The following is a 17,740-nucleotide window of genomic DNA, read 5'->3' on the forward strand; positions in this document are numbered from 1 at the left end:
ATGCTTCACCATAGGGAAGGTGCCAGGTTCCCTTCAGATGTGATGCTTGGCATTCAGGCCAAAGAATTCAATCTTGGTTTCATCAGACCAGAGAATCTTGTTTCTCATGGTCTGAGAGTCCTTTAGGTGTCTTTTGGCAAACTCCAAGCGGGCTGTCATGTGCCTTTAACTGATGAGTGGCTTCCGTCTGGCCAATCTACCATAAAGGCCTGATTGGTGGAGTGCTGTAGAGATGGTTGTCTTTCTGGAACGTTCTCGAACTCTTGGAGCTCTGTCAGAGTGGCCATTGGGTTATTGGTCACCTCCCTGACCAAGGCCCTTCTCTCCCTATTGCTCAGTTTGGCTGGGTGGCCAGCTCTAGAAAGTCTTGGTGGTTCCAAACTTCTTCCATTTAAGAATGATGGAGGCCACTGTGTTCTTGGGGACCTTCAATACTGCAGAAATCTTTTGGTACCCTTCCCCAGATCTGTGCCTCGACACTATCATGTCTCGGAGCTCTACGGACAATTCCTTCCACCTCATGACTTGATTTTTGCTCCTACATGCACTGTCAACTGTGGGACCTTATATAGACAGGTCCAATCATTTGAATTTACCACAGGTGCAGGGGCGAAAATCTGATATCAACTTTGGAGGGGACAATTACATTACATTTTCTCAAGAGCAATTCCTGAGGGGGACACCAAAAGTAGTGCTGTAACACATAGCCTACATTGTAATATGGTAAATGTATATTGAGGAACCAAAGAAATAAGGTGTTTGCCATACTCCTAACTACCGGTACCCAAAACTACACAACTAATCACAACAGCAATACCATGGCCTTTAACAAATCTTAGTTCAGTCACCAGTTTAAGTTGAGAGTGGGGGTATCCATGGCATTTTCCAATTATGTTCCTATTTTACAAGTCAAAAAAATGGAGAACCTTTCATAATGTTGCCAAACAAAGACTCAACAAACTTACCTGAGACTCCGTCTCTGCCAGTCTGTCCCTGCATATCTGTCCCCAACTCTGCTGTCTGTGTGCCATCTGTTGCCTGCTCTGCCTAATGACATCATTGTGAAACATTTCCATTAGAATTTCATTTCTTTCTTATGAACATTTTATCAACTAGTCTTTGAGATATTAGGCTACTAGGGTTCTTACTTTGCGTTTTGGTGTACTGAAAAATACTCTGATGTCCGTCTTTCATTTTTCTGCCATTTTTCTACCTGGCTGGCTGGCTGGCTACACACACACACAGTGTGTAGGTTATTTACAGTAGGAGATGGGCTTCTATCATCTTATCTTTTATCATTCTATTTGGGCCTCGATCTAAAAGGTAGCTAGCAAATGTGAAACGGATTAAAATGACAAGAGTTGACAGCTGTATGAGTTCACCATTTACACAACATATGCTGCAACCTTTTGTAATTTTAATAGTTTGTTACATATTGGCTGGCTTCCAACAATAGCTGAATTTGCAAAGCTAGCGAGCACCAATTCCGTTTCAGTGGTGTTTGCTATAATCTTTGCTACCCGGGTTAAATAAAGGTGAAATAAAATAAATAACTAAAAGTTCCCTTGCGACAATTTAGCTTTTGCAACGAGACCATTAAATATATTTAAGACAATGGTAGAAGAGAGTGTAGTTCAGTTTGGACTTAAGTTTATCGCTAACCTTATCACAGGGACTTTGAAGCACTAACTTACATCATCTGCATGCTGATCTTGGAATAAATTGACGATAGCAAAGATTCCATCTTTGACGAGGCCACATAAATGGAATAGGTACTAGCTAGCTTAATAGTTAATATTTGCGCGCTAGCTCTGCATATTCAGCTAGTGTGTGTGCGCGATTGACTGGATTAACCTCACGTCAGTTACGTTCAATGAGTGCCTTTCAGACAGTCAATACGACCCCTCTGTTACCTTGCCAACTAAGGAACTGGCAGTGGATCAAAACATTGTGAGGCAAAGGGTGGGGGGGGTCGCAATCTTTTGAAACTTAAAAACGCGCTATTAAGTGTCTATAATCAGCACAATTGCTTTCATTGTGTATTATTAATATTATTTAAATTACATAGTTAAATCCCGTCCCCCCCGGGATTTCCGCCCCTGCATAGGTGTACTCCACTCAAATTGTAGAAACATATCAAGGATGATCAATGGAAACAGGATGCACCTGAGCTCAATTTCGAGTCTCATAGCAAAGGGTCTGAATACTTATGTAAATAAGGTATTTCAGTTGTTTTTTTAGAAATGTGCAAACATATCTAAAAACCAGTTTTTGCTTTGTCATTATGGGGTATTGTGTGTAGATTGATGAGGGCAGCTGTTTCTGTTGTCAGAACAGTATAAGAGACTGTGTTAACTGCTCCGCCTAGTGGCACATTTGAGGGGCAAGCAAGCAGCACCCTAAATAAATATCAGCTGAATTGTCCTATACTACTACCTACCCAGTGTTGCAAAAAGACAATTCATTGTTACATTTCATACAATCGTATTTTATTTCATATAGAGACAGAGAAATATCTGAAACTAAACAGGAGTCTGCGCAACGGTCACGGTACAAAGAGAAACACATCATTAGTGGAAATCTGAGGAACCTGTCTGGTGCACGGAAAATCTGTGAAAACCAAGCTTCGAGTCACCTTCCCCAACAAATTAAACAGAACTGCATCCGTATTGGCATCATTCACCACACCTTAACATTTCAAACCTCATAAGGTATTTGATTTAAAGACTCACGAGTGCAGATCTTATCTTAACCAACATTCAGAGACGTGACACAGATAGTGGGGGAAAAGGAGAAACTAGAAAGAAACAAAGAGCAAGAGATTTCGACAAGATGTTCCCTGGGGAGAAGAGAGCCTGTCAAGACTGCATCAGTGGCTGTATTTCTCCGTCATTGTCAAAAGCTGCTGAACTTTGTCGGGCCAAAACCATCCAGGAATGACAGGAAACCACTGTGTACAACATTTAGTCCTCTACCTCTCCCTGTTACACACGTTTGGATAAAAAGAAACAATAAAACTGGCTGGCCAGAAAAACTAAAGATTCTGACAGAACTCAAATCAACAGTATGAACAAAAATGAAGATAGACCCACACACCTTCAATCTATTATGGCCAGGGTTCCCCTTCGAGTAATCCAACTCCGACTTCAGAGCAAAAGTAAACAACTCAAAACAGGAACCACATCATCATTATCATCCACAGAGCAACTTGTCCAATTATCAGGTGTCCCATAAATGTTGGAAACATTTGAAAACAGAAGATCTAGCAATGGTAAAATAGACCTACAGTTGCGGCCAAATATATTGTCACCCTTCGAAAATAAGTTGAAATAGAAAAAAAAAAGTTTGGTCTCCACACATTATTGGATTTTCCACATTGCAGAACCAGTTTAATTTTTGTAAACTTAAATTTGCAATTTTTATTTTGAAAATAAAGACAAATGGCATGAACAAAATGATTGGCACCCAGGAGCTCGTACTCGGTCAAGATACATTTCAACAAATGCTTCTTGTAGCCATCAATAAGCTTTCTGTACCTTTTCTACTGGCAAATTGGCCCACTCTTCAGCAACAAACTGCTCTTATTCGCCAAAGTTTGACAAGTGCCCTCTCTCGCCATAGATGGATCATCACAGATGTGATTCAGATCTGGACCCGTCGCTGGCTATTGGAACAGTCCAAGGTGCTTTTTATGCGTGTTTGTGGTTGTTGTCCTACTGGAAGATCCACAACCTTCGACAAAGACACTGGGTTGAACATTGCACTCCAAAACACCATGATAATCTGTGGATTTCCTAATGTTCTGCACACATTCAAGGCCCGCACTACCAGAGGCAGCAAAGAAGACCTACAGCTTTATCAAACCTCCCCCATGGTTGATTGTGTGTGGGGGGGGGGGGTTATTTTCTTTGAACGCTTAATTTGGTTGTCGGTAAACATAGGAAGACCCCACTGCTGGAGACAAAAAAAAGCCTGTTTGAACTTTTCAAAAACCCACCTAAACAAGCCTAAATCCTGGGGAAAAGGTTCGGTGGACCAATGAAACCAAATCAGAGCTCTTTGGCAATACAGATCTGTGTTTACTGACAAATTATTTCAATGAAAATAACACCCTCCCTACAATCAAAGATGGGGGAGGTTTGGTAATGCTGTGGGGTTGCTTGAAATTTGCAGATTATCAGTTGTTTCGTTGTCCAGTGTTCAACCCAGTGTCCAAAAAATGTGTCTCCACTGAAGGTTGTGGGTCTTCCAGCAGGAAAACAACCTCACACATCAAAAAGCATCCAGGAATGGTTAAGAGATGCTGGACTGTTCTGAAGTGGCCAGCAGTCACATCAAAAACTTATTGGCGAGATCTGAAAACTGCAGTTGGTGGACGGCCCACCTGAAGTATTGAAGAATTATAGAAGTATGCTGCTGAAAAGTGGGCCAAATTGTCAGCAGAAAGGTGCAGCAAGCTCATTGACGACAAGAAGCGTTTTTCTGCAGTTATCTTGGCCAAAGGTTGCCAATTATTTTGTCCATGTCATTGGTCTTTACTTTCTAAATTCAAAACAAGCTAAATTGGTTCTGCAATGTCAAATCCAATAATGTGTGGTTACTGTTTGTTTTTAATCAACTTATTTTAGAAGAAATAGGGAATTATTTAAGAAAAGTGCAAGTGTGCCAATATATATTTGGCCATAACTGTATTTCAGTCTTTCAGTGATGGAGAAGAGAAAGATGTCAAAGACATTGAAGACGAAACACCAATCAGCACAAAAGGATGACCTAAAAAACCACTGAGAATCTGCATCCGTTTGCTGAAAGCTTGCTCTGGGACAATAGTAACACACAGCAACAGATGGGGAGTTTGCTAAGAGTCTCCGCTCCAATCGTAGCGTCTCAGACACAAGGTCTGGGAGTCAGACGAGCAGCAGGTGTGGAGTAGGTGTTTCGGGTCAAAAGAGCTGTAATTTAAAAAAAAAACATTTTGTACGACCATTCAATAGTTTATTCAGGACAGACGTGACAAACTAGGGAGAGTCCAATGTGTTTGTACATTGCATTGTTTCAATGGACATATGCGGGTGGGGGCCAGGAGAGCAATCTGTGTACAACTTCGGAGAGTCAGAGCGAAAAACTGATAAGCCTGACAATGTGTCAAAAACTGCTAGAGCTAGTGTGTGTGTGTGTGTCACTGTAGTGTGTGTGCTAGTCAAAACTTAGTATGGCTGAGTGTGTATCAGTGTGTCTGTTATGAGCTGGAGGGGGCGTCCTCAAAGCTGATGATGCTGGACTCCTGACCCGTGGTGTTCTGGGAACCATTAGAACCCCCTGCTGGCGAGGTTCTCTCATGTCCAGAGAGCAGCGGGGTGTCGGCCTGAACCTCGTCCTCATCGTCGTCCTCTTCGTCGTCCATGCTCGGCCAGGCCGACTGGTCCTCCACCTTCTTCAGTCGCTCGTTCAGGGCCTTCAGCGCCAACTGCCTGTAAGACGATCAGACAGAGTCAGTTGTAAAATAAACTGTCTGCCCATTACCAAGCAAATGTTTGCATTACATCATGGCATAGCAGGTGTCTCGGAGTCCCTTTCAAACAGCCACTGATCCTCTCCAGGTGCAGAGCGAGGTGATATGTAGGCCTAACTGCCGTCTACGTAACGGAGGACAAACAGTGTATGCATGACAGCTTGCAAGTGTGTCAGCCACATAATGGAGGTAAACAAATATTGGGCTGTGTGCTGTAATGGATCCCTGTGTGTTTATTTGGGCCTCTACAGCACTCACCTCCTCCTCTCTGTGTCCTGGGGATCTGCCCCCGGCAGACTGATGGTGATGGAGGAAGGTGCCCCGACGTCATAGCGCTTCACCATCTTCCTGCACACCTTGATCTTCACCAGGGCTGCGTGCACCAGGCCAGCCAGCAGCCCCACCACTGGCTGTACCGCTTCAGGGAAGAAGGAGGCAAAGGCAAAGTGGTCTGACATGTCCCCGCGGCCCCGGCTGTGCCTCTGGTAGAAGCGCAGGTAGACCCAGCCTGCCAGGGCGCCAAAGCTGTAGGCCGCCAGTGGGGCGGCATTCTCCAGCAGGCCAGAGAGGCGTAGCAGGGCCAGGCAGAGGAGGACCAGCGCCGGGGACGCTTTGAGCCTGACCTGTGGAACCCGCAGCACAGTCGTGTCCCCCATGGTCTGCTTGAGGGCCACCAACACCCCCCCGAGGAAAGCTGGTGCCCCATGGACACGCACAGCAAACAAGTAGTCCAGGTCGAAGGTGGCGACATACGTGAGCAAGTAGCAGAGGCCCGCCAGGAGGCCTGCAGAGATGTTGACCACGGCGAAAAAGATTAGCAGCTCCAAGGCGCCCCACAGAGGCTCCAACAGCCGGCCACAGGCCATGACAGTCCCAACATTGGTCACCAATCCCCACACATGCTGCTCCACCACGGCATGGGTCACCAGGGTCCAGATCCAGAAGTTAGGGGGGAAGAGGTAGCCAGGCGTCACACCCAGGGCGTATGGAGTGTCAACTGCCCATGAGAGCAGATACAGAAGTAGCACTATGGCACTTATGGACTTCACCACAACGCTAGTGTTGGTTAATGCGCCCAAGAAGTGCTGTCGTGCAACTGGCAGATAGCGATTCATTGTGTCGTTTGTCAGTCTCGCGCAAGGGCCGATCAGTAAGTTCGTATGACCTGCAGCTGCTCACGTGTTGGCCGTTAATCAGCAGTGCCAAGAAGAACAAACGTAATCTGCTGATACAGACAACATCCACTCTCGACAGTGATGCTTCATAGGGGAAAGAATCTGATTGATCAATGCTAATGGGTGGTTTAAAATGAACCTTTAATGTTATCGCTGTTCGAAACACTTGATGGGGAAACTTTCCTACCTCGCTATAACCCTTTATAGCTGCCGAACTGAAGTGACCTTACTAGTGTGATTAGATATTAAGAGTAACTGGGCTAATTTACTAAGCTAACAGATGTAGCAACCTGTGAATTACTCTCAATTGACACCAAACGGTGTCATACTCGAAGTTTACATACATCACAAATATTAAATAGCTACTGCACTTTAGGAATCATACCAAGAACTTCAACCAGCTAGTTAAATTAATATTTCAGCATTTGCTTGCTGGCTAGCAAGCACTGGAATAAGTAGCTTTTAAGCTAAGTTAGCTAGCTTGTTATTGCTAAGTTACTATTAAATGGCTAGGGAAAGAAGTCTGACAGTTTGTTACGATGTTTTATATCCACCATTCGAATTCATAAGATGACCAGTCAACATTTGATTAATGGGTTTTAGTTGTATAACTCCAAAAACTATAACAATTAGTACCAGCGCCCCTCTTGTTTTCCTCGGCCCAGGAATCACCGCTAGTTAGCTACAGTAGCTCGAGTTTTTCCTGGAACGTTAGTTAGCTGTAACTACAGGCCTTCAAAACAATGTTGTCGAGGTGATCAAAAATCGGAGATTCACGCGGAAATCATTAAGTCTTCACAATGTCTATTCGGTTACATCAACGTTATTCCGATATAAAATCACAGATTACTGGCAATCCAGCGTTTCACACACTGACCAAAAAAAAACTGAGTCTTGGGCTCACTGTCACCGTCACACGAAGCGTCAAGTCACGCCAGCGTGGTGCACTGGAGCACTATGGGAAATAGTTTTTTTGTTGACTTCTTCATTATGGTGGGCCGCAAATAAATATTATAGGTGCATGCCACCACCTACTGTATTGACTGTGCATCAGCCTACTATCATGTAGTATGAATTCATTACACTATGTGAAAAAATTGCCCTACCAACTAACCCTACACCCATTAAAACCTAATCACTATTCCACTACTTTGGCCCCATTTGATCCTACACCAGGCAAGCAGCCTAGGAGGACGGGACACTATCGTTTACATCACCTTGTAACTCTTCTACAGTAAAATCTCGTACACCCAAGTACTTCTCTACAGCTGCCACCACAACATCTATCCTCTGTGATTTTCATTCCATTCCTGCGGTACAGTTGATCACCATGGCTATGAATGCCAAAAAATACAAACCTACTGAAGCACATGCTATTCCTACCACTCTGCTGATTTCAGAGGGGTTAGGTTAAATGCGGAAGACACATTTCAGTTGAATACATTCAGTTGGACAACTGACTAGGTATCCCCCTTTCCCATTTTTTGGCCTCAGCCCACTCATTGGGATCCTCTTAGGATCCCTCATCCTGGACCCACCTTCCTCTACTACTCTCTTCCCTGCCTCAGCATACTACAACTTCTGTACTACTCTGATGCTGGCAACCTCAACCTGCCTTTCTCTCCCTGGACACCTCTGATCTCCAGCACCATGGGTACCCCTACAGTTAAACATACAACATTTCCCACAGATACAACACATTCCTATGTCTCAAGTCCTCCTGCACACTTCTCACATCTAGGATTCTCCCTCCTACACACTGCTGCCACATGACCATAAGCTTGACACCTAAAACACCATAATGGGTTTGGGACAAAAGCTCTCACGGGATAACTGACAAATCCTAACTTGACTTTAGACTCTGCATCAAAACTCAATAGTACAGACAGTGTCTTCGCTGTTTCACCACACTCTTCACTGGGTCTGCATCGCACCAAACGTTGGGCGTCACAGACAATGGGAATCTTCAACTTCAGTTGACCCTCCTCAACACTTAACGCCACTCCAGTTATCACTCCTTTCAACAGGGCCCTGCTCCGGAGAGGAAAGCAAAACACAGTTATTGTCCTCAGGCATGTGGTGCGGAGCGCACGCTCCCTCTGAATGGCAGAAACGCAAAAAATCGACACGATTCCACTTCAAGTCACTTTCACGACCCTACATTCCCCAACCTCTTTTATCCACCCAACCTGACACTACATATGGATCAGCCAGAAGGCAAGGATCCATTCTCTCCCAAAATCTCACTCCCACTGGGCAAAAAAATCATCTTTATCACCATCTGGATGAGGCTCAAACTCAGCGGTCTTGAACCGCTGGTCTTGCCACCGCAGTTAATTAATCCTCACTCTCATCATGTTCAATTTCCTCCTGCAGCACTCGATATTCACTCTTAATGTGTTCCACTTTCTTATTTTTTTCCCTGCCCGTCTTCTGTCCGACCTCTATGGGTTCCCCTGACTCCATCTCCCCCCCCCCCCCCACCACACACACACACAGCAGTCAAGGGATGCTCTAGTCTAGGTGCCTGCCTGTCAGTCTCCAGCTCTTTATGCATAGCCTAATTCCCAACATTTATTTGCTTTGAGGATTCTCTTGCAATCAGTTTTTTTGTGATAAGCCAATCATTATTTTGTGTGTTTACATCATCCCTGGTCCATCTGTCCGCCCACCTGGAATACTTACCTCATATCATCATGATGTTGTTTTTGCCAGAGATCTTATTACATTTTAGGGATTCTATATGGAATTCTATAGATTTTTACTGGACTCGCTACAAAAGGAGTGTTATCTTTCTGAGTAGTGAGAAGCTAATCTGACTACGAAAACATAAATGTATTCAAACTGACATGTTTGGAGATGGACAGCAGCATTCCACTGCTGGCTTGCCTTTGAAGCTAAGCAGCATTGGTTGTGGTCAGTCCCTGGATGGGAGACCAGATGCTGCTGGAAGTGGTGTTGGAGGCCCAGTTAGAGGCACTCTTTCCTCTGGTCTAAAAACATAACTCAATGCCCCAGGACAGTGATTGGGGACCTTGCTCGGGTGTATGCAGTCTTTTGGATGGGACGTTAAACAGGTGTCCTGACTCTCTGTGGTCACTACAGATCCCATGGCACTTATTGTAAGAGTAGGGGTGTAAAACCTGGTGTCCTGGCTAAATTATAATCATCCCCAGCTTCCATCTGGCTCATTCATCCCTCCTCTCCCATGTAACCATTTCCCAGGTAACTTACCTGGTAAAATAAGGTTTAAAAAAAAAAATGTGCGTGTTGAACACACATTGATTAAAGAGACAGAAATGACTGGGATAACTGCATACACATTCATTTTATTCAGTAATTAATTGGCATAAAAAATATTACACTAAAGAATTCACATTTCTCAGGTGTAAAAAAAGACAAAACCCTCTGCCAGCAGAACTCTATGAGAATCAAACATCACAGATAAAGAGAGAGCACAGCAAAATCTGATCTGAAATCAAACCAAGACAACGTGAATAGCTCACTGGCAGAAAACGCAGTGGACAATGGTTGGCTACCAAAAAAACAAAACAAGTGAGGGACCTTTGACTGGCAAAGAACAACGTTGTCCTCTGAAGACAGGCATACAAATGGACACACCCGCAAACAAACTAACAAAAATGTGTAAAGTAAGCAGAGTTATAATGCGCTTGTCCACTTACAGTGATAAAAACACGAGACAAAGGCTGTTTTTATCGAGACCCAGATGAGACATGCTTGGATCTGGGATGCCTCAGTGGAACTTTCCTTATGGAGAACAAGAGCCACAACACTCGACGCAATTGTACTGCTCTGATAGTGTTTCAAATGGCAATGTCAGCATTTTGGAATATTTATGCATCTCTCTGAATAACAGTTCTGCTTTTACAGAATCAAAAGACAAACCACTGGTCCTGTGAGGTTAAATTGTGAGTGTGCGATGGTGGTGAGGGAGACAATTTGCATGAACCAAATCCCTGTGAACGCTTGACTTATGTAAAAGGGTTGGTTTATGTAAAAGACCAAGGTTAGGCAACCCAAAAACAGAGTCTTCAATTCAAAAACACACAAATTTCCACGCATCTTGGTCATGTAAGAGGACCCATACTGGGACAGAAAACCATGGCAGTGTGACAGTCCCAGATCTTTGCCTGCATCTCCCATTCCCAAGCCGTTCCAACTTTACATTATAGATCAGACGGCAACGCAGAGCTACAACACCAAAGAGCGGTAAACCCATCAAGTGACATCCAGTCCACCGTGGCCAAGCTTCCTGGAATAAGCAGACATCATGGAATTCCTTTTTATTGTTCCCAGATACAACTGAACAGAATCTGCTTGCATAGCTGATGATGAAAATCTAAGGCTAAGTAATTTAAGATATCACTGGCGAAGTCGATGTACAGAATTTCAGTTTCATTGTCAAAACATGTAAACATTATCAACTTGAAGGCTGGCAGACTGCTCATTTCACCAAAGCTGATGTAAACACTAAAAGCATGCACCAGACAACTATAAATTAATACTACATACAAAACAGTAAACCTGTCTCCGTGTAAAGATAACAGTTTTGATCGAACGTGTTTGTTTCTACTTTTAACGCATTGTCATCTAGGACGAGTGGCTGACAGCTATTCTCAATTTTGCCCTCTTCATCTGATTTCAGGTCATGTCATCTGATGGATATGACTCTGGACAGGTCTCTAGACCAAATGCTCAGTCCCCTCCAAAAGTGAAGCGAAAGAGTTACTTATGTTCAGATAGTGCTTGAGAATCTGTGTGTGAGATAAGATACTAGTGTGCGATTAAACATTTGCGTTTTTATCAAAGTAAATGAACTTGAAATGCCATTCAAAACATTTTATTTACAAAAGATCTTAAAGCCATCCATTGTTACATGTCCATTCACAAACGATGTACTGTACAGGCTTTGCTAACCATGCTAGCACATACTCAGACTTCCTGTCATCGTGCCAACGCTAGTTAGCATTGGCTCGCAAAAAAATACCTCTAACTTCCCGAACTATCCCTTTAACTAAATGGAATTTACTTGACAGTCAGTTGGTTGCTGACTGAATCGATTTATAAATAAATACTGAAATTCAAGTAGAAAGCTATGAAAAAGATCAGTTGGTACAACAACTGAAAACATTGAAAACTGAGGGAACTACCTTTCATTTGCCATTAGGATATATAGATTCAAATGAACATCTGGATGATATGGACATGAACAAAAACAAAAGCACTGGGTGACATTTTCTCTCTGCTAATGAGTGGTTTGACCGCCCGTGACTGGTTGGTCCAGAAACTCACACACTGAGTCAGATGTCTAATATCCCATTTCTCAAGTCACGGAACACAATAAATCGACGTGTTCCAGTAAAATAACATTAAAAAAATTCCCCTTAAACAAAAACAGAACAAAAAAAGTACAAACATTTAAAATAACAATGAATAAATATGCACTGTCATAAATACATTAACTTGGTAAATGCAAACATTGAAAAAAGAAAAAGTACATTAAGTATGGTATGAATGAAAAGAAGAACAAGTCTGATGATACTAGGGTATCGTAATCAATGCAAGAATTGGAGTTTAAAGCTCCTGCTGAAGAGACTCAAGGCTAGGGACTTGGTGGAGGTGGTGTGCTGGCCTTCCCTCTTCCCAAAGTGGGTTGAATTGAGACAGTAAGTCTATGTAAGTAATGAGAGGGGCAGTAACAGTCAGAAGTAACGAAAATGAAAAAGTGCTGGTTATCAAACAGAACCAGGTCTCACACACACCTGACCGCCCCCCCCCCCCCCTTTACAATGAGCTCACAACGAAGTCTGTAATGACATTCTGTGACCAAATTCGAAAGACACCCTCTCTTCTTTAGGCCAATAGCAGTTGGTGACATTTGGTCGCGTCAGAGAATTATCCTCTAAGTTTGCTTTAAGTTTTTTTGGCACAGCCATTTTTGAATTTGCTCAAATTATTTTGGTTTGACAATGACCTCTTGAACGCTGTTTGTTTTTCAGTTGAAATCACATATGCCAGAGATGAGACAAAGGAACAGAAAACAAGTGTTCAAGCTATCCACCGAGACAAAGCGAGACATTATGAGACAAGTTCTCTCCTCTAGAACACTTGGGTACCCAATGCAGAAACAGACAGGGAAGGAGACGCACACAGAGGGGTCACAGGTCATATTTGTATCACTTAGAAAAGCTACAGTAAGACTATGGGTGAGATCCAGGTCCTAGGACTGCCCGTCTCGCTGTTTCTCTATTCCCACTAGGTAACATTTAGAGACAGAGGCAAGGCATTTTCAATTCACCGTCCCTTTGGACAGTTGGCGCTTCGCAAGAGCACAGTTTCACATCATCACCTATAGACAGGTAATCAATTAGAAAAATGCAGAAGATGACATAAAACGTGGAAATCAGATCTTCCCAAAAGTGATGCCTGTCCCAAAGATCTGCGTTAAAGGTGTAAATAAGCGTACATTCTTTGAGTTGAAGGTTCTTCCTTTAAAGTTTTCACCCAACAAAGAGCCTAACTGTTTCTTGACTTCAGTCTCAACTAGTCCATTTTCTGATTATCATCCAATTTCTCAAAAAACTCAACACTTCTGTCCTGGCAGTTAATTCAAGAGCAAATCAAATTGATTTTGAAAACAGTTTTAGAGTAGGACTACCATATAAAATAATATTCAGTAGCAAATAATGACAATCAAGAACAATATCATCTAACAGATATTTTGTGCCATACCATAATTACTACCAACTATGTCTCTCAATTTGATTTATTAACTCTAGTCTATTGTCAGTTAGTTATTAATCTAGTCTATCATCAACTGTTGGAAAAATGCAAAAAAGTTATAGAAGACAACCAAGCGAATTAGTCAGTCTTCTGAACAAACAGTACACCCTGGTGGCGATTCAGGGTCACTGCAGGTTCAAACCCAGCTGTCGCTTCAGTGATTTGAACAGGACAGACAGAACAGAACATTTTGGAAGCCCCAAGTCCGTTTCCTTTTCATCTACGTTCTCTCTCGTGCTCAGTTCTTCTATTTTCTTATTTTTAAATTAGATATTCAGCATAAGGATTTGTTGCTTTGTCCAGTTTGTGTTATATTCCAATAGACTCGTTTTCTGAACGGCGTGCATGTTGCACTTGGGATGGGGAAAAGGGCTAGTGGAGGTGGATGGGGCTTGATTGTCCCTTCCTTTCCTCTCCAGATCTCCTAGCACCAACAACCCACTAACTGTCCCCTACAACCCACATGCCTCTTCCCTACGGTTGGAGGCTCTCATTGTCCAGTCACCTCAATGACATCATCGTCATCATCGTCGTCGCTGTCTGAGCTGCTACCAGCGTTCTCTGCCGAGCCGTGGGCATCAGAGCGACCCAGCCCCGCCCCCATCAGGCCAGAGGAGGGGAAGTGGGAGAGGAAGCTGGAGCCAGCGGGGCCTGGGGTGGCGGCCGGGAGCCCCCCAGGGAGCAGCGAGCTAGGGTACATGCCCACGGACTGGCCGTAGGACAGCATGCCAGCCATACCAGCACCCAGCATGAAGGGAGCCAGGGAGGCTGAGTCAGAGGCAGCCGAGGAGGAGCTGGTAGTGGTGGAGGAGGAAGACCTGGAGGAGGAGCTAGGTAGGGTGCTGTCCCCCTGGCCGAAGGGGTCAGAGGTCATGGGGAACATGAGACAGGGGTCACCCAGCTGGCTGTGGGGCTGGAAGTAGGGCGAGCCAGCCCCCATGAAAAGGGGTTGCTCAATGGAACCCAGCATGGCCGGGTTGAGGACCATGGGCGGGAGGCCGTAACCCCCGGTGAAGGGAAAGGCCCGGGGGGGCAACAGGGCTAAGGTGCGCTTGCCGGTGGCCAGCTGCTTGTTGTTGGCCGATTCGTCGGCAGACGGGGTGGAGGCTTTGCGCTTGGTGCCCTTCAGGTCCAGGGCGGCTGTGTAGTCTGTGTTGGGCTGGGCCGCGGTCTCTCCCCAGGGCTTGGCATGGCTGGTCATGCTGCTGCCATTGGTGCTCTCTGCCAGCGCCGTCTCCAAGGATCCTGCAGACGGGGCCTTGGAGGCCTGCTGCTGCTGGATCTTGTTTCCGGCTGCAGCTGTGTACCTCTGGAGCTCGCTCAGTATCTCGGGGCTGTCAGGGGAGAGCGGGCGAGTCACACAGCCGCTGGGGCCGTTCGTCGAGTCCTCCGATGCCTTCTGGGTGTCTGAGGGAGGGAAGACAGACGGGTCAGATACTGCTCTCTGGTCTAGATTAACAGAAACCATCAGCACTCAAAAACAGATCCATATGGACCAAATGGGTAGAATCTATACTGACTAAGAGTTGAGATGGGATTGTTACTTTTGGGTGCAACGGCTTTCTCCTCCCCTGCCTTGAGCTTGCTTGCAGCACGGATGGCAAAGATCCTCCCGTCACAGGTTCTGATGTAGGTCCCTTTAGTTCCTCTGATGACGTGGATGCTCTCTCCTGCACTGATCCTGGCCTTGACATCAGTTGAACTGTTGGTTCCTGGTATCACGATATCTGTGGTGGTGACTATCTTCTGGACGAAGACGCCTGCCTTCTGCAGGTAGTTGACGGGAAAGCCCGAGCTGGAGTCGGAGTCTGCCGTGGAGGCTGAGGCATGAGACGCCTGGCGAGGCAACATGGGATTTGGAGTTGACTGAACGGGGCGGATGCTGGCCACGGCCTTCTCATCTTGGCGAGGGGGTGGGCGCCTGAAGGGGGGTAGGGGTGGGGGAGGGTCAAGGGAGAGGAAAGATGAGAGGGTGGCAAATTGGCAGTCCAAATTGAGGACGGTGGGGTTAAAAGAACAGTTTAAAAGAATTAAAAACTTGGTATCACATTGACTAAGCAATTGTAGTATTGTACAGTATATGTTACTGAGAAAATAGATTTATCGGGTGAAAACAGGAACTAAAAGAGTGTCTGTCTTTGGGGGACCATCTCACCAGTTGCGCTGGCTGAAGGCAGGGATGTTGGTGAGGCTCTGGTCGCTGGCGGGGTAGTAGTGGGCGTAAGAGGGCCGCGTGTAGGGCACCGACGCACGCTTCTCGTCCTCGTAGCTCTTTTTGGCAGCCTTCTTCTCCGCTTTGGTGAGCTTCATCTCCCGCCGGTCCACCAGGAGAGAATCATGATGGAAGGGTTGCTAGAGAGACCGACATGGAGAGTAGTTTGAGTAAAATTATAATTATATACTGAGTGTACAAAACATTAGGAACACCTTCCCAATGTTGAGTTGCAACCCACTTTGCCCTCAGAACAGCCTCAATTCATCGGGGCATGGACTCTACAAGGTGTAAAAAAACAATCCACAGGGATACTGGGACTCTGGATCCAGGGATCCTGGGATACTGGATCCTGGGACACTGGATCCAATGCTTCCCACAGTTGGGTGGTGGACCATTCTTGCGACACACAGGAAACTGTTGAGCGTGGAATTTTTTTTAATAAATCGGCAGTGTTGCAGTTCTTGACACACTAAAACCGGTGTGTCTGGTACCTACTACCATACCCCGTTCAAAAGGCACTTAAATCTTTTGTCTTGCCCATTCACCCTCTGAATGACACACACACACAATCCACGTCTCAATTGTCTCAAGGCTTAAAAATCCTTCTTTAACCCGTCTCCTCCCCTTCATCTACACCAGGGGTCGGCAACCTTTCGTGTGTGGAGCGCCAATTTACAATTGATCCTCCCATTTCTAACGATCTGCGTGCCAGTTATGATTGTCATACGTGAATTACAAGTAAGTGTCTATTGAATATCTAATTGCCTACAAGCGGAAGAATTCCACAGCTCGCTAAACAGAGGCGCTGTCCATTAGCACCACAGGCTTGACCTTAGAACAGATTCTCTTGGTGAATGATAGTGACACGGGGTGGCCAATCTCATCTTCAAAATCAGCTTTGCGAATCTTTTGTGTTTCCCCACTATAGCGGGGGCACAGGCAGTTGGAATAGCGAATACGTTTAAGAAAATCGACACCTCTCCTCAAAATGATCTGTTAAGGCTTTTGCTACATCTTCTCCTTTAGTAGTATCATGCATGGGTTTGAGACAAAGCAGCTCCTCACGTACCTGCGCTGAATCACAGTATCTTGCAACAACTGCCAGACGTGGAATGTTATTCACATCCACTCTCATCAAAGAGCCACATAGGTGCATTTTTTTTAACGCTACAGTTTGCTGCTCCTATACATTTTCAACCGTCTCTGTAACGCGCCTTTCAACAGTTCTGGCAGACGCAGGCATGTCTTTGATCTATGAGATGATTGTGTCTCCGTTAGGCAATCCATCAAATAAAGCCTGCGAACTACTGAGGAAAGCCTCCACGGCCCTTGATTCCTTCAGCCTTGTCCACCTCATCCTTGAAGTTTTCCTCATGTCTCGTTTCAAAATGACGTCGTACACTTGATGTCCGACAAACAACAGTTTTACAACACAGAGCACAAACAGACCGGTCCTTCAGTAAAACTAATCCATATTCCTTAGTCCAAGAGGCAATAAATGAGCGGACATCTGCCTTATTTTTCTTTGCCGATGACATTTTGCGCCCTGAACTTTTTTAAATAACAAAAGAAGGCTTGCTAGCTGATAGCCACGTGAAAACGAATCTCTCATCTTCAGTGCTTGGTTTTAAATTTGGCGGGAGAGGTGGGTCATCTTGCACTGAACTAATAATATGAAACTCCTGCAAAATCATGAAAGCCCATTGGCTAAATCAGGTTGACATACCAATGCAATTTCAATTATCTTCTTCCTAGATGGCGTAGCAGTCAGACGTCTTTGTCCTGTCCCTTGTATATATCTTTTTACATCTTTTTCTTCGCATATCTTTGAAAAATATTTTCCGAAACCTCAACTTCTAAATACTCTCCTGCAACCCGCCGCACCCAATGTGGCGTGGATCTGTTTTTTTTAATATTGTAATTACTTCGCCACCATGGCCTATTTATTGCCTTAACTTACCTCATTTGCACTCACTGTATATAGACTTGTTTTCTTTTGTTCTACTGTATTATTGACTGTATGTTTTGTTTATTCCA

The 17,740-nt window shown here is 44.7% G+C and overlaps 2 protein-coding genes across 3 annotated transcripts in view; both read right to left on the bottom strand.

The window, feature by feature from the left end:
- Nucleotides 1–2,464: 2,464 nt before the first annotated feature.
- On the bottom strand, nucleotides 2,465–7,629 carry tmem115 (transmembrane protein 115). Its single transcript, XM_014146309.3, has 2 exons — nucleotides 5,768–7,629; nucleotides 2,465–5,468 (listed from the first exon to the last, which is right to left on the bottom strand). Exons 1-2 carry the CDS (start codon nucleotides 6,622–6,624, stop codon nucleotides 5,237–5,239), a joined length of 1,089 nt encoding a protein of 362 aa, XP_014001784.1. The 5' UTR covers nucleotides 6,625–7,629; the 3' UTR covers nucleotides 2,465–5,236.
- A 3,900-nt stretch (nucleotides 7,630–11,529) lies between these two features.
- The window catches only part of LOC106572303 (helicase ARIP4), a 69,738-nt gene continuing 63,527 nt past the window's right edge, over nucleotides 11,530–17,740 (bottom strand). For both annotated transcript variants that reach the window (XM_045695988.2, XM_045695989.2), the window contains 3 exons: nucleotides 15,644–15,840; nucleotides 15,033–15,409; nucleotides 11,530–14,895 (listed from right to left, as the gene is read on the bottom strand). In XM_045695988.2, coding sequence (XP_045551944.1) covers nucleotides 13,979–14,895; nucleotides 15,033–15,409; nucleotides 15,644–15,840 — 1,491 coding nt within the window. In that variant the 3' untranslated portion in view covers nucleotides 11,530–13,978. The remainder of the gene's footprint in view (nucleotides 14,896–15,032; nucleotides 15,410–15,643; nucleotides 15,841–17,740) is intronic.

This window comes from Salmo salar, chromosome 15 (assembly GCF_965601325.2).
Source record: "Salmo salar chromosome 15, fSalSal1, whole genome shotgun sequence".
NCBI lineage: Eukaryota > Metazoa > Chordata > Actinopteri > Salmoniformes > Salmonidae > Salmo > Salmo salar.